The 13,420-nt window shown below is 43.6% G+C and overlaps 1 protein-coding gene across 1 annotated transcript in view; it reads left to right on the forward strand.

The window, feature by feature from the left end:
• The first annotated feature begins 5,465 nt into the window (after positions 1 to 5,465).
• Positions 5,466 to 13,420, forward strand: part of grk1a (G protein-coupled receptor kinase 1 a) — a 37,280-nt gene continuing 29,325 nt past the window's right edge. Inside the window, exon 1 of the mRNA XM_060832899.1 lies at positions 5,466 to 6,170. Within this exon, the coding sequence (XP_060688882.1) occupies positions 5,466 to 6,170 (705 nt within the window). The remainder of the gene's footprint in view (positions 6,171 to 13,420) is intronic.

Genomic DNA, 13,420 nt, shown 5'->3' on the forward strand with positions numbered 1-13,420 from the left:
AGAACCTTTACAGATATACAAAGTTGCCTTAGCCTCGTGGGGAAGCAGAGGCATTGTATCTATCTTCATAACCACAGTTCCTCATCCCTGGAGCCTGTGTAGGTATTTGCTGCATTCTCTTGAAGGCCTTCATATTCTTCCAAAAGTGCATTTTACAAAATCAGGCACAATGTTAAACTTTATAAAGCTTTATCATAACCTTTTTGCTTTTGTACTCTACATTCCTAGGTATAAAGTCCAGGAACATATATTCCTTCTTAATAAATATTCAGATTATTATGACTTGCACGCAAGTAATCCAGTCCTGCACAGCCTATAAAATAACAAAGTTAAAAATCACACACCACCAGGTTATAGTCCAACAGGTCGATTTGAAGGCACTTGCTTTCAGAATGCTGCTTTAATGAAGGAGCAGCACTCCAAAAGCTAGTGTGCTTCCAAATAAACCTGTTGGACTATAACCTGGTGGTGTGCGATTTTTAACTTTATCCACCCTAGTCCAACATAGGCACTACCACCTTATAAAATAACACCAATTATTTCATACAGCCTCGCCTCATTCTTCCCATCGAAATGTATTACTTCTCATTTCACTGTGTTAAATTTCATTTGTTCTAGTGTTTGCCTATGTCCTCTTGAAGTTTATGATTACAGGTTGTTCTGCTATAATGCTTGTTTCATTAGCATGAATTGGCTATAATATGATTGATGAATTATGGACGTTGTTTGGATAACACAAACTTTCTACTGAATGGGTATAGCTATCTTCTATTAGTGATCTTCTATACTGTGATTTGCTATAACAGTTTTCCATCGCATAGTTTTCTAAAGCATGAGGTTGCAGAGGAAACCAGCGATTGCATTATATCAGAATGACCTGTATTCTACTCATAGTGCACAATGCATCAAAGTTTGTGTCACCTATTGTATCTAAATTCTGCCCTGTGCATACCCAAATCTAGTTGCTAACATTTATCGGAAATAAAGGAGAAGTCCTCAATCCAGTCACTGGGAGACTCCAATGTGGACCTTCTGCCCTGTTGGCAATCAACCACACACCAGATATTTTGTTTCCAATCACTCAGTCAACCTCGTATTGTGTACCTCTTCATCAGACTGCATTTCACCAATTTCGGCTTCAAAAAGTAATATTATTCATCTCTGTTATATTTTAAAGATCATTTAATTGGGATGATTCATTAGCTTATGGTTCTAAAATGATTGCACTTCATTGCCCTGGGATTTTTAGGTTACTTGAGAAATGCATGTTTCGAATCACTTGCAATGTATTCTTTTGGTGCATTTTTGATTACAGATTTCTGTTACCTCTTCTGCTTCTGTTTCTCCAAAGCTTTTAGATGTTCTCCTTTTACTTCATCTATGTCTGGAGCTTTTTGACATCAATCACATGATGATCACCATCCCTTTCATATTCTCCTAATGGCACTTGATCTTAATTCACATCATTTCTCAGAACCATACCTTTCACAAAGATGGGTTTCCCTGGGCCAAACAGTCATCTCACCTCCAGGTTATCTCTGCAGGAGTTCCTTAGGCTCAACCAAATGTGGCAACTTCGTCAATGACCTTCCCCCCATTGTAAGGTCAGAAGCAAGGATCTTCGCTGATGTTTGCACAACGTTCAGCACCATTCGCAATGCCTTGGATACCAAAGCTATTCATACACACAAGACCTGGAGAACATTTAGTCTTGGGCTGATGACTGCAAACAGCACAATAGTCAGGCAATGACCATCAGAGAGAACGTTACCTGCTTCCCTTGACATTCTTACCATCTCTGAATTCCCCACAGAAACTGAACTGGACTCCTTTTTTAAATACATTGGCTGAAAGATTAGGTCAGAGGCTAGGAATATTGCAGCGAGTAAGTCAACCCCTGACCCCCCCAAAGTCTGTCCACGGTCTACAAGGCACAAGTCAGGAGTGGGATGGAATACTCCCCACTTGCCTAGATGAGTGCGGCTCCGAAGATGCTCGAGAAGCTTGACACCATCCAGGATAAAACAACCCACTTGATTGGCGGCAGTGTGTACTATCTACAAGATGCACTGCAGAAATTCAACAAAATTCAGCTCCTTTATTTAAATGCAAAACAGGTAAGGCAAATGAATTCAGGCATGGATGGATATACATGGGACTGGGATATTATAGCTATTGCAGAAACATGGCTGAGGAAAGCACAGAACTGGCAGCTCAAGGGCACAGGTACCATAGGAACGTTAGAAGGGGAGTCAAGACAGGAGGGAAAGTTGCATTTTTGATTAGGGAGAACATCCAAACAGTACCAAGAGTAGAGATTCTTGAGGGATCGTCCTCTGAGTTTATATGGGTAGAACTAAGGAATAAAAAGGAAGAGATCATTTTGATAGTATTGTACTATAGGCCCCCTATTAGTCAGCTGGAAATTGAGAATCAAATATGTAAGGATAATAGGGTTGTAATAGTAGGTGATTTTATCTTTCCTACCATCAACTAGGACTGCCATAGCATTAAAGGCTTGGATGGATTGAAATTTGTTAAGTATGTTCAGGAAGAATTTCTCATGCAGTATGTAGATGGCCTGTCTAGAGAAGGGGCAAAACATGACCTCCTCCCTGGAAATCAGGCAGGGCGAGTGACAGACGTGTTAGTGGGAGGGCACTTTAGAACCAGAGACCACAAGTCCATTAGTTTTAAAACAACTATGGAAAAGGAAAGGTCAGTCCACAAGCTAAATTCTAAATTGGGGCAAGGTGGGTTTTGCTGGTCTTAGATAGGAACTATGAAACATTGAGTGGGGAGGCTCTTTACAGGCAAAGGGATGTCTGGTCAGTGGGAGGCTTTCAAAAGTGAGTTAATGAGGGTTCAAGGGCAGCATGTTCCTGTTGGAGTGAAGGGTAAAGCAGACAGGAGTAGGAATCCTTGGGTGACTAGAGTTATTGAGGCTCCGGTCAAGAAAAAGAAGGAGGCATTTGACATGTATAGGCAGGTGGAATTCCTTGAGGAGTATAGAGGAAGTTGAAGTACACTTAAGAAATAAAGCAGGAGGGCTAATCAAGGACACGGGATGGCTTTGGCAGATAAGGTAAAGGAAAATCCAAAGAAAATCTACATGTACATGAAGGGCAAAATCATAACTCGGGAGAGAATAAGACCTCTTAAAGATCAGCTAGGCGGAGGTGGGTACTGAAAATGCTGGAGATTAGAGTCAAGATTAGAGTGGTGCTAGAAAAGCACAGCAGGTCAGACAGCACCCGAGGAGCAGGAAAATCGACGTTTTGAGCAAAAGCCCTCCTTTCCTGATGAAGGGCTTTTGCCTGAAACGCTGATTCTCCTGCTCCTCAGATGCTACCTGACCTGCTGCGCTTTTCCAGCACCGCTCTAATCTTGCCTGTTAAAGATCATCAAGGTCTTCTATGTGATGAGATAGATGAGTGAGATCCTAAATTTCTCATTCGTGCTTGTCATCAATAAAGGCATGGATGGGAGGAAACTTGAGGAAATAGACAGTGATGTCTTGAAGAGAGTCCACATTACAGTAGAAGAGGTGCAGGAAGTCTTAAAACACATTAAGGTAAATCTTGAGGTGTGTCCCAGGACTTTGTGGGAGGGGAGGGAGGATCTTGCAGGACCCCTAGCCGAGACATTTGTAATATCAACAATCACTGGTGAAGTGCCCAAAGATTGGAGGTTGGCTGATGTTGTGCCATTATTTAAGAAACTACAGACTGGTGAGCTTCATGTCCATTAGATTGGGTGGATATTAAATGGTGTACGAATTGAAGAGGAGAGTGGGATTAGATTGGGTGGGATATTAAAAGATGCGGGGAGTGAGTGGGAGAGTGGAATTAGAGTGGGTGGGATATTAAAGAGTGGGGAATGAGGGGGAAAGTGGGATTAGACTAGATGGGATATTAAAGGGTGTGGGGAATGAGGGGGAGGGTGGGATTAGACTGGATGGGATATTAAAGGGTGTGAAGAGGGATGGTGAGGTAGGATTAGAATAGGTGGGATATTAAAGGGTGAGGGGAATGAGGAGGAGAGTGGGATTAGACTAGGTGGGATATTAAAGAGTATGGGAAGTAAGATTAGACTGACTGCCATATTAGAGACTGCTGCAAAAATAATATTAGAGAGATATTCCTTTACAATATTAGAGAGTGATGCAATAATAATATTAGAGAATAATAGTTATAACGTTGGAAGGTGATACAGGGATAATAATTGAGAGTGATACATTACAATATGAGAGTATCTTAATATTAGAAAGTGATGCAATCATAACATTAATACAGGGAATAGCATTTACAAGTGAAACAATTGTACTACTGAGGAGTGATGGACTAAACATATTAGACAGTAATACAGGGATGATATTTGAGAGTGCTAAAGGGATAACATTAAAGAGTGATACAGTTACAATATGAAAGAATGATGCACAAATAAACTTGAGAGCAATACCATTTTAACATTAAAGAGTGACACTATTAATACATTACAGAGTGATACAGTTATAATTTTGAGAGTGATGCCATTATAATATTAAAGAGGGATTCAGGAATAACATTTGAGATTGTTGCAATTATAACATTAAAGTGTGATATTATAACAGAGTGTGACACCATTATATTATGAAACTGACAGATAATTATAATATTAAACAGTGATGCATCTATAACAGAGTGACACAAGTATAGTATTAGAGGGTGACAGTTACAATGCTAATGAGTAATAGCTATAATATCAATGTGACGCAGTTTTAATATTTGACACTGACAGTTATAATAAAAAACTTCCAGCTCGGCAAACAGAACCACAACAACGGACACCCGAGCTACAAATCTTCAACCAGACTTTAAGTTATAATAGTATAGAGTGATGGTTACAGTATAATATTAGAGCACAACAGCCATACTATCAGTGTGACACAGTTACAATATTAGAGAGTGCCAGTTATAATGTGAGAGAAAGACATAGAATTAGTGTGTATTAGAGGTTGACAGTTATAATAGTGATAGATAATTAGTGTGACACAGTTATAATATTAGACAGCGACAGATATAAAAAGAAACACTCAGAAGTGTCAGCGGAAGAGATGAATTACTTGATGTGGGAATTACTTGTAAGTGGATCAGATCTTTATTTAAGATGTTGACTCAGGATTATTTCAGTTACTGCTATTCGCCCTCTATAATAAAGATGGACAAGCATTGGATAGGATTAAGATAAAGGGATCTGGAAAAGTGTAAGACGCTCTATTCTTTGACACTCTCAGCTCGGTCAGTCATGTCAGCAACACAGACACTGAGTGGCTATCCTCAGCTCCTTTTGTTTGTTCAGTTGCTGAACATGCTGTAGTGCCCAAAACATTGAGATCCGGCTCTGCGTTTTTTGAGCCCTCTCTCTCTCCGTCTCTCACATGATTTTGCTTTGGCTGAAGTGAATTAGCAACCAAAGACATCAGGATGGATTTGGGGAGTCTGCAGACGGTGGTGGCCAACTCTGCCTATATCTCCGCTCGGGGCAGTTTTGATGGATCCGCCAACCTACAGATGACGAGGGATAAGAAATATCGAGCCAAGCTCAAGCTCCCTCACATCACCCAAAGTGAAACCCTGAAGGAGAAGATCGAACTGGCCTTTGAGAGCATCTGTGTCAAACAGCCCATTGGGAAGAAGCTATTCCAGCAGTACTTGGACTCAGTGGCAGAGTACAGACCGGCCAATGAACTCTGGAAGGCTATTGAAGTCTACGACACAGCAGAAGATGAAGACCGTCTCGAGAAAGCTCGAAATATTATCAGCAAGTTCTTGGAGTCAGGGGCTGAGCTCTTCTGCACTTATTTAGAAGAAAAGAGCATCTTGAGAGTGAAGGAAGACTGTGAGAATGTCAGGGAGGACCTCTTCAGGGAATGCAAAGAGGCCACCATGAAATTCTTAAGGGATGACAGTCCCTTTGAGCTCTACAAAGAGAGCATGTATTTTATGCGGTTCCTGCAGTGGAAATGGCTGGAGGCTCAGCCCATTGGGGAGGACTGGTTCCTGGAGTTTCGGGTCTTGGGGAAGGGAGGGTTTGGCGAGGTGTCTGCTTGTCAGATGAAAGCCACAGGGAAACTATACGCTTGCAAAAAGCTGAACAAGAAGAGACTGAAGAAGAGAAAAGGAAACCAAGTAAGATCAAATAGGCTGAAGCCGGAAAGTTGCTGTGTTAAATGACATTCAATAAGTGCCAATCAGTTGCAGGATGTGGGTTACAGTAATTGGATAAAAGGCCAGAATAAGCTGCTGAAAGGATCATTTCAATAACCTTCCTATGAACCTGACCTCGGAACAGATTAACTGGACAAGAGGGTCTTAACAATAACCACAGATCCTGATTCCTTCAGACCACAGTCATTTCATACACAATGCACCAAGTACCAGTCGCATTCAGTGATTGAAACTAAGCAAGCTGTTCTAAAATTAATTAGTGAAAGAGCACACCTTTTGGGGAGGGGGCAAGATGTCGCTACTTAATTGTTAGAATGACACAACACCAATGTAGTGAAGGGATCACAGAGACAGTAGAACGGTAACCGTACACAAACCATGAGATAAAGTGGGAGTAGAAACAGCCGAATATTCCCAAAGTTGAACAGGGACAGAAGGACTTCCCGCTGGTGGGGGAGGAGGGATGGAGGAGGTCAGAGCATGGGGCGACTTTGAAATTTGACTTAAGTTGAGGAAGGTTGTCAGGAAACAATTTTTCCCTTAAAGGAGGGTGGAGAGGTGATCCCATTCATTCTGTGGAAAAGCGGCGTCAATTGCGAACGGTAGGTTTTTTTTTTGTCAGGCTGCATTATTCAGGAGTAGAGAACAAGGGAGTTGAGAAACAGATTAGGCTCTGATCTATTTAAATAATGGAACAGAATAATGAGTTGAGTGGGTCATTTCCTCACATTTGGAAAAATATGGACTCATTGGCGATCGGCAGCATGTCTTTGTGTGGGGAAGGTTGTGTTTGTCAGACTTGATAGTGGTTTTTGAGGAAGTGGCAAAGAGGATTGATGAGGGCTGGCCAGTAGGTATTATCTACAGGACATTAGCAATTTCTTTGACAAGGTGCCTCATGCTGGGTTGATGCAGAAGATGAGGCCATACAGAATCCATGATGAGCTGATAAGATGAATGCAGAACTGGCTTGGTTGTGGAAGTTAGCGAGTGGTGATGGAAGGATGTCTTTCTTACTGGCAATCTGTGACCAGTGGTGATCCACAGGTATCGGTGCTGGGGCCCCTGTTGTTTTGATTTGGAGGAGAATGTAGATGGGCTGATTAGTACATTTGCAATGAGGGAATTACAGATGGTGAGGAGATTTGTCAGAGTATGGCAACAGGGTACAGAAAGGCTGGAGACTTGGGTGGAGAAAAGGTAGATTAAATTTAATTCGGACAAATGCGTTTTTGAAAAATCTAATATGGGCTGAAATAGACAGTAAGTTGTAGGATCCTTAGTTTCATCAACATACAAAAGAATTTAGGTGTATAGGTCCACAACTTCCTGAAAGTGGCAACACGAGTGGAATTGGTCATCAAGAAGATGGATGGCATGCTTATCTCCAATGAAAATTGGCAAGGCATGTTGCGGATGTAAAGAACTCCAGTTAGGCCACTTTTCGAATATTGCACACAGTTCTATTATTATTTAGATGGTGAAATATTGAAAAATGTGGATATACAAAGGGATCTGGGTGTCCTTGAACACCAGTCAATGGAAATAAACAGGGAGATGCAGCAATCAGGAAGTTGATAGGCACAATAGCTTTGCAGTGTCCAGTGGCCCCAACTGTCTTTTGATATCATGTGCAATGAATGGAATTGGCTGAAGACTGATATCTGTGATGCTGGGAACCACTGGAGGAGGTGAAGTTAGATCATCCAGTTGCACATCTGGCTGAAGATTATTGAAAATGTTTCAGCCCTATCTTTTGCACTGATATGTTGGCCTCTTCCATTTTTAAGGATGGGGATATTCATACAGCCTTCACCCCCAATGAGTTATTTCATCTATCCACCATCATTCATGACTGGATATGGCAGGACTGTAGAGCTTAGATCTTATCTGTTGATTGTGGGATGGCTTAGCTCTATCTATCACTTGTTGTTTATGCTGTTTGGCATGCAAGTAGTCCAGTTTGGTGGCTTCACCAAGTTGACACTGCCTTTTCAGGTATGCCTGGTGTTGCTCTTGCCATCCCTCCTGCACTCTCTGCTGAACCATAGTTGATTCTCTGGCCCGATGGTAATGATTGAGTGGAGGATGTGCCAGATCATGAGGTTACAGTTTGTGCTGGAGTACAGTTCTGCTGCGGTTTATGGCCCACAGCACCACAATCTTTGAGTTGCTAGATCTGTTTGAAGTCTGTCCCATTTAGCACAGTGATAGTGTCACAAAACACGATGGAGGCTATTCTCAATGTGAAGGTGGGACTTTGTCTCAAAGTACACTTAATGGTGAACATTGAAGACCCCACCCAGAGTACATTTTGAGCCCTTGCCATTCTCAGTATTCCTCCAAAAGTTGTTCAACATGGAGGAGAACCAATTCATCAGCTGGGGGAGGACAGTGTGTGGTAACCAGCAGGAGGTTCCCTTGTCCGTGTTTAACCTGAAGCCAATGTTGAGGACTCCAAGGCCAACTCCCTCCCAACTGTATACTATTGTGCTGCTACCTCTGCCAGTGGGATAGGACATATCCAGAGATGGTGATGGGGGTGTCTGGGAGAAGATGAGGACTGTAGATGCTGGAGAGTCAGAGTCAAAGAGTGTGGTGCTAGAAAAGCACAGCAGGTCAGGTAGCCTCCAAGGAGTAGGAGAGTCAATGTTTTGGGCATAAGCTCTTCATCAGGAACGCAGAGGGGGAGAGGGGGCTGGAAATAAACTGGGTGGTGGGATTGGGGGGGGAAGGTAGCTGGGAAGGCAATAGGTAGATGCTGGTGAGGGTAGTCGTGATAGGTCGGTGGGGAGGGTGGAGAGGATAGGTGGGAAGGAAGGTGGATAAGTAGGACAGGTCAAGAGGGCAGTGCTGGGTTGGAGAGTTGGATCTGCGATGAGGTGGGGGAAGGGGAGATTTGGAAACTAGAGAAGTCGATGTTGATACCATGTGGTTGAAGGGACCCAAAGTAGAATTTGAGGCATTCTTCCTCCAGGCAGCGGGTGGCTTTTATTTGGCAGTGAAGGAGGCCCAGGACTTGCACATCTTTAGGTAAGTGGGAGGGGCTGTTGAAGTGGTTGGCCACAGGACAGAGGGGTACTTGGTGCTTGTGTCTCAGAGTTGTTCCCTGAAACACCCTACGAGTTGGTGTCATGTCTCCTTGATGTAGAGGAGACCACATCAAGAGTAACGGACACAGTAGATGAGGCGGGTGGATGAACAGGAAAATGTGTAGGGCATGACTCCATGAGTATGTTGATGTCACTAGTCTGTGAGACAGCTCGCCCAGTTGTAACATTTGCCATTGCTCCTATTGTCTTGGTTGATGTCCAGATGCTCCACCCCAAGTGGGCTCCTTTTATCAGAGTTCATAGAGATTTGATGTGGATGTGAGGTTTGATCAGACATTTTGGAGAACTGCTAAGAATCAAACAAGTTGCTGGATTCTGGAGTCACATGTGGGCCAGACTGGCTAAAGATGGGAGATGTATTTCCCTATAAGACACTGGTGAACCAGATGGCTTTTTACAACAACTGACATTGGCAGAATCATGGAGTTTTACAGCACCGAAAGAGGCCCTTTAGCCCATCATGTCCACATTAACCAACAAACTTCCATCATTGTAATCCCATTTTCCAGCACTTGGCCCATCGTCTTGCATGCTATGATCTATTTATTGTTCACTAATTATTTTTAAATTGAGTCATAGAGATGTACAGCACAGAAACGGAGCCTTCAGTCCAACTTATCCATGCTAACCAGATATCCTAAATTAATCTAGTCCCATTTCTCACCGCTTGGCCCATATTCCTCTAAACCCCTTCTAATTCATGCATGCATCTAGATGCCTTTTAAATGTTGTAATTGTACCAGCCTTCATGAATTCCTCCATCAGCTCATTCCATACACGCACCACCCTCTGCATGGGAAAGTTACCCTTTTGGTCACTTTTCTATCTTACCCCTCTCAACTTAAAAATGCTTTGAGTGTTCCTGCTTCCACCACCCTTGCAGGCAGCGTGTTCCAGGTTCCCATCACCCTCTGGATGACAAAATAGAGTTATAGAATCATAGAGATGTACACCACAGAAACAGAAACTTTGGTCCAACTCGCCCATGCCGACCAGATAACCCAACCCAATCTAGTTCCACCTGCCAGCACCCGGCCCATATCCCTCCAAACCCTTCCTATTTATATACACATCCAAATGCCTTTTAAATGCTGTAATTGCACCATCCTCCACCACTTCCTCTGGCATCTCATTCCATACACACACCAGCCTCTGTGTAAAAAGTTGCCCCTTAGGTCTCTTTTACATATTTCCCCTGTCACACTGAACCCATGTCCTCTAGTTCTGGACTCCGCCATCCAGGGAAAAAACCTTGAATGTTTATCCTATCCATGCCCCTCATGATTTTATAAGCCTTTATAACATCAACCGTCGCCTCCGACGCTGTAGGGAAAACAGCCCCAGCCTGTTCAGCCTCTCCGTGTATCTCAAATCCTCCAACCCTGGCAACATCCTTGTAAATCTTTTCTGAACTATTTCAAATTTCACAATATCCTTCCAAAAGGAGGGAGACCAGAATTGCACACAATATTCCAAAAGTGGCCTAACCAATGTCCTGTACAGCCGCAACATGACCTCCCAACTCCTGTACTCAGTACTCTGACCAATAAAAGAAAGTATACCAAACGTCTTCTTCACTATCCTATCTACCTGCGACTCCACATTCAAGGAGCTATAAACATGCACTCCAAGGTCTCTTTGTTCAGCAACACTCCCTAGGACCTTACCATTAAGTGTATAAGTCCTGCTCTGATTTGCTTTCCCAAAATGCAGCACCTCACATTTATCTAAATTAAACTCCATCTGCCATTCCTCCGCCCATTGGCCCATCTGATCAAGATTCCAATGTCACCTGAGGTAACCTTCCTCGTTACCCACTACACCACCAATTTTGGTGTCATCTGCAAACTTACTAACTGTACCTCTTATGCACACAATCAAATCATTTATATAAATGATGAAAAGCAGTGGACCCAGCACCGATCCTTGTGGCACTCCACTGGTCTCAGGCCTCCAGTCTGAAAAACAACCCTCCACTACCATCCTCTGTCTTCTACCTTTGAGCCAGTTCTGTATCCAAATGGCTGGTTCGCCGATTATTCCATGAGATCTAACCATTCTTCTTCAATTTTTCTTCAATTCCTTTCTAAACCTCTTGCTCCTTACCTTAAAACTCTGCCCCTGGTTATTTACCCCTCCACTAAGGGAAAAGGTTTCTCCCTAACCACCCTGTTTATACAGCTTTACATCTCAATCATATCCTCGTCATCCTTCTCTGCTCTAAAGCCAGCAACTTCATCCCAGGCAACATCCTTTATGTCCTCTGCACCCACTCTAATGCAATCATATCCTTCCTGTGGTGTGGTGAGCAGGCTGCACACAGCACTCCAGCTGTGACCGAACTAATATTATATACAGCTCCATCATAACCTCATTCTTGTATTCAATGCCTTTACCCAGATGCCTTCTTATCCTGCTGCCTTCTGGGATATATAGCTGAAAATGTGTTGCTGGTTAAAGCACAGCAGGTTAGGCAGCATCCAAGGAACAGGAAATTTGACGTTTCGGGCCAGAGCCCTTCATCAGGAATGAGGTGAGTGTGCCAGGCAGGCTAAGATAAAAGGTAGGGAGGAGGGACTTGGGGGAGGGGCGATGGAGATGTGATAGGTGGAAGGAGGTCAAGGTGAGGGTGATAGGCCGGGGTGGGGTGGGGACGAAGAGGTCAGGAAGAAGATTGCAGGTTAGGAGGGCGGTGCTGAGGGCCGGGGTGGGGTGGGGGCGGAGAGGCCGGGGTGGGATGGGGGCGGAGAGGCCGGGGTGGGGTGGGGACTCTTCTGGGATATATAGACATGCTCACCAAGGTCCCTATGACCTTCTGTATCTACCAGGGTCCTATCATTCAATTTTTACCTCACGTTTTTCAGGATTAACATTTGCTACTGTTCAGCCCATCTATATTGACCTGTGGTCTCAGGGCTTCCCCCTTGGTATTTGACACACCATCGATTTTCAGGTCCTCTGGGAACATACTGATCATGTCTCTACATTCATATCTAGATCATTAATATACACAACAAATAGCAAAGCACTAGCACCAACCCCTTTGGTACACTACTAGACACAGTGGTCTTAGTTGCAAAGACATTTGTCGAACATCACCCTCTGCTTCCTTCCACAAAGCCGATTTTGGATCCAATTTGCCAAATTGCTCTGGATCCCTTGGGTTCTTAACTTCTTAACCAGTCTGCCATGACAGGTCTTATCAAAACCCTCACAGACGTTCATGCAGTGCAGCCCGGTGGCTTAGTGGTTAGCACTGCTGCCTTACAGCGCCGGGGACCAGGGTTTGATTCCAGCCTCGGACAACCACCTTTGTGGAATGTGCACATTCTCCCCGTGGCTGTGTGGGTTTCCTCCGGGTGCTCCTGTTTCCTCTCACAATCCAAAGATGTGCAGCTTAGGTGAATTGGCCATGCTAAATTGCCCATAATGTGCAGGGATGTGTAGGTGGGGTGCGTTAGTCAAGAATAAATGTAGAGTATTAGGGTAAGGGAATGGGCCTGGGAGGGTTACTCTTCAGAGGGTCAGTGTGAACTTGTTGGGCCAAAAGACCTGTTACCATCTTGTAGGGCTTCTAAATTATATCAACTGTGCTACCCTCGACACACTAATTACCTCTTTAAAAAATCCAATCAAATTTGTTAGACATAGTTTCCCCTTTACAAAGCCATGGTGACTCTCCTTGTTTAATTCTTGCCTCTCCAATTGGACGTAAATTCGGTCACTCCAATTTTGTTTTCCAGTAGCTTCTCTACCACTGATGCTAGGCTCACTGGCCTGCTGATTCCTGGGGTATCTCAATCCCCAGCCTGTAGGGATAGGATAGGGTGGGGTGGGTCTGGGTAGGATGCTCTTCAGAGGGTTGGTGTGAATCCAATGGGCTGAATGGCCTGCTTCCACTCTGTAGGGATTCTATGATTTTTTTAACCATAATCTTCCAATCCTCCCTAGATACAGGACTGGAGAATTGCAAATGTTAACCGTTTGTTCAAGAAAGATATTCTTGGCTTGTCAGTTTACTCTTGGCAATAGGGAAGCTTTTATTTACATTCAAACAGGCAAACCATGAGCAGGGGTAGGCCATTCGGCCCCTCAAAC

The sequence above is a fragment of the Hemiscyllium ocellatum genome, chromosome 12, assembly GCF_020745735.1.
Source record: "Hemiscyllium ocellatum isolate sHemOce1 chromosome 12, sHemOce1.pat.X.cur, whole genome shotgun sequence".
In the NCBI taxonomy this organism is placed as follows: Eukaryota; Metazoa; Chordata; class Chondrichthyes; order Orectolobiformes; family Hemiscylliidae; genus Hemiscyllium; species Hemiscyllium ocellatum.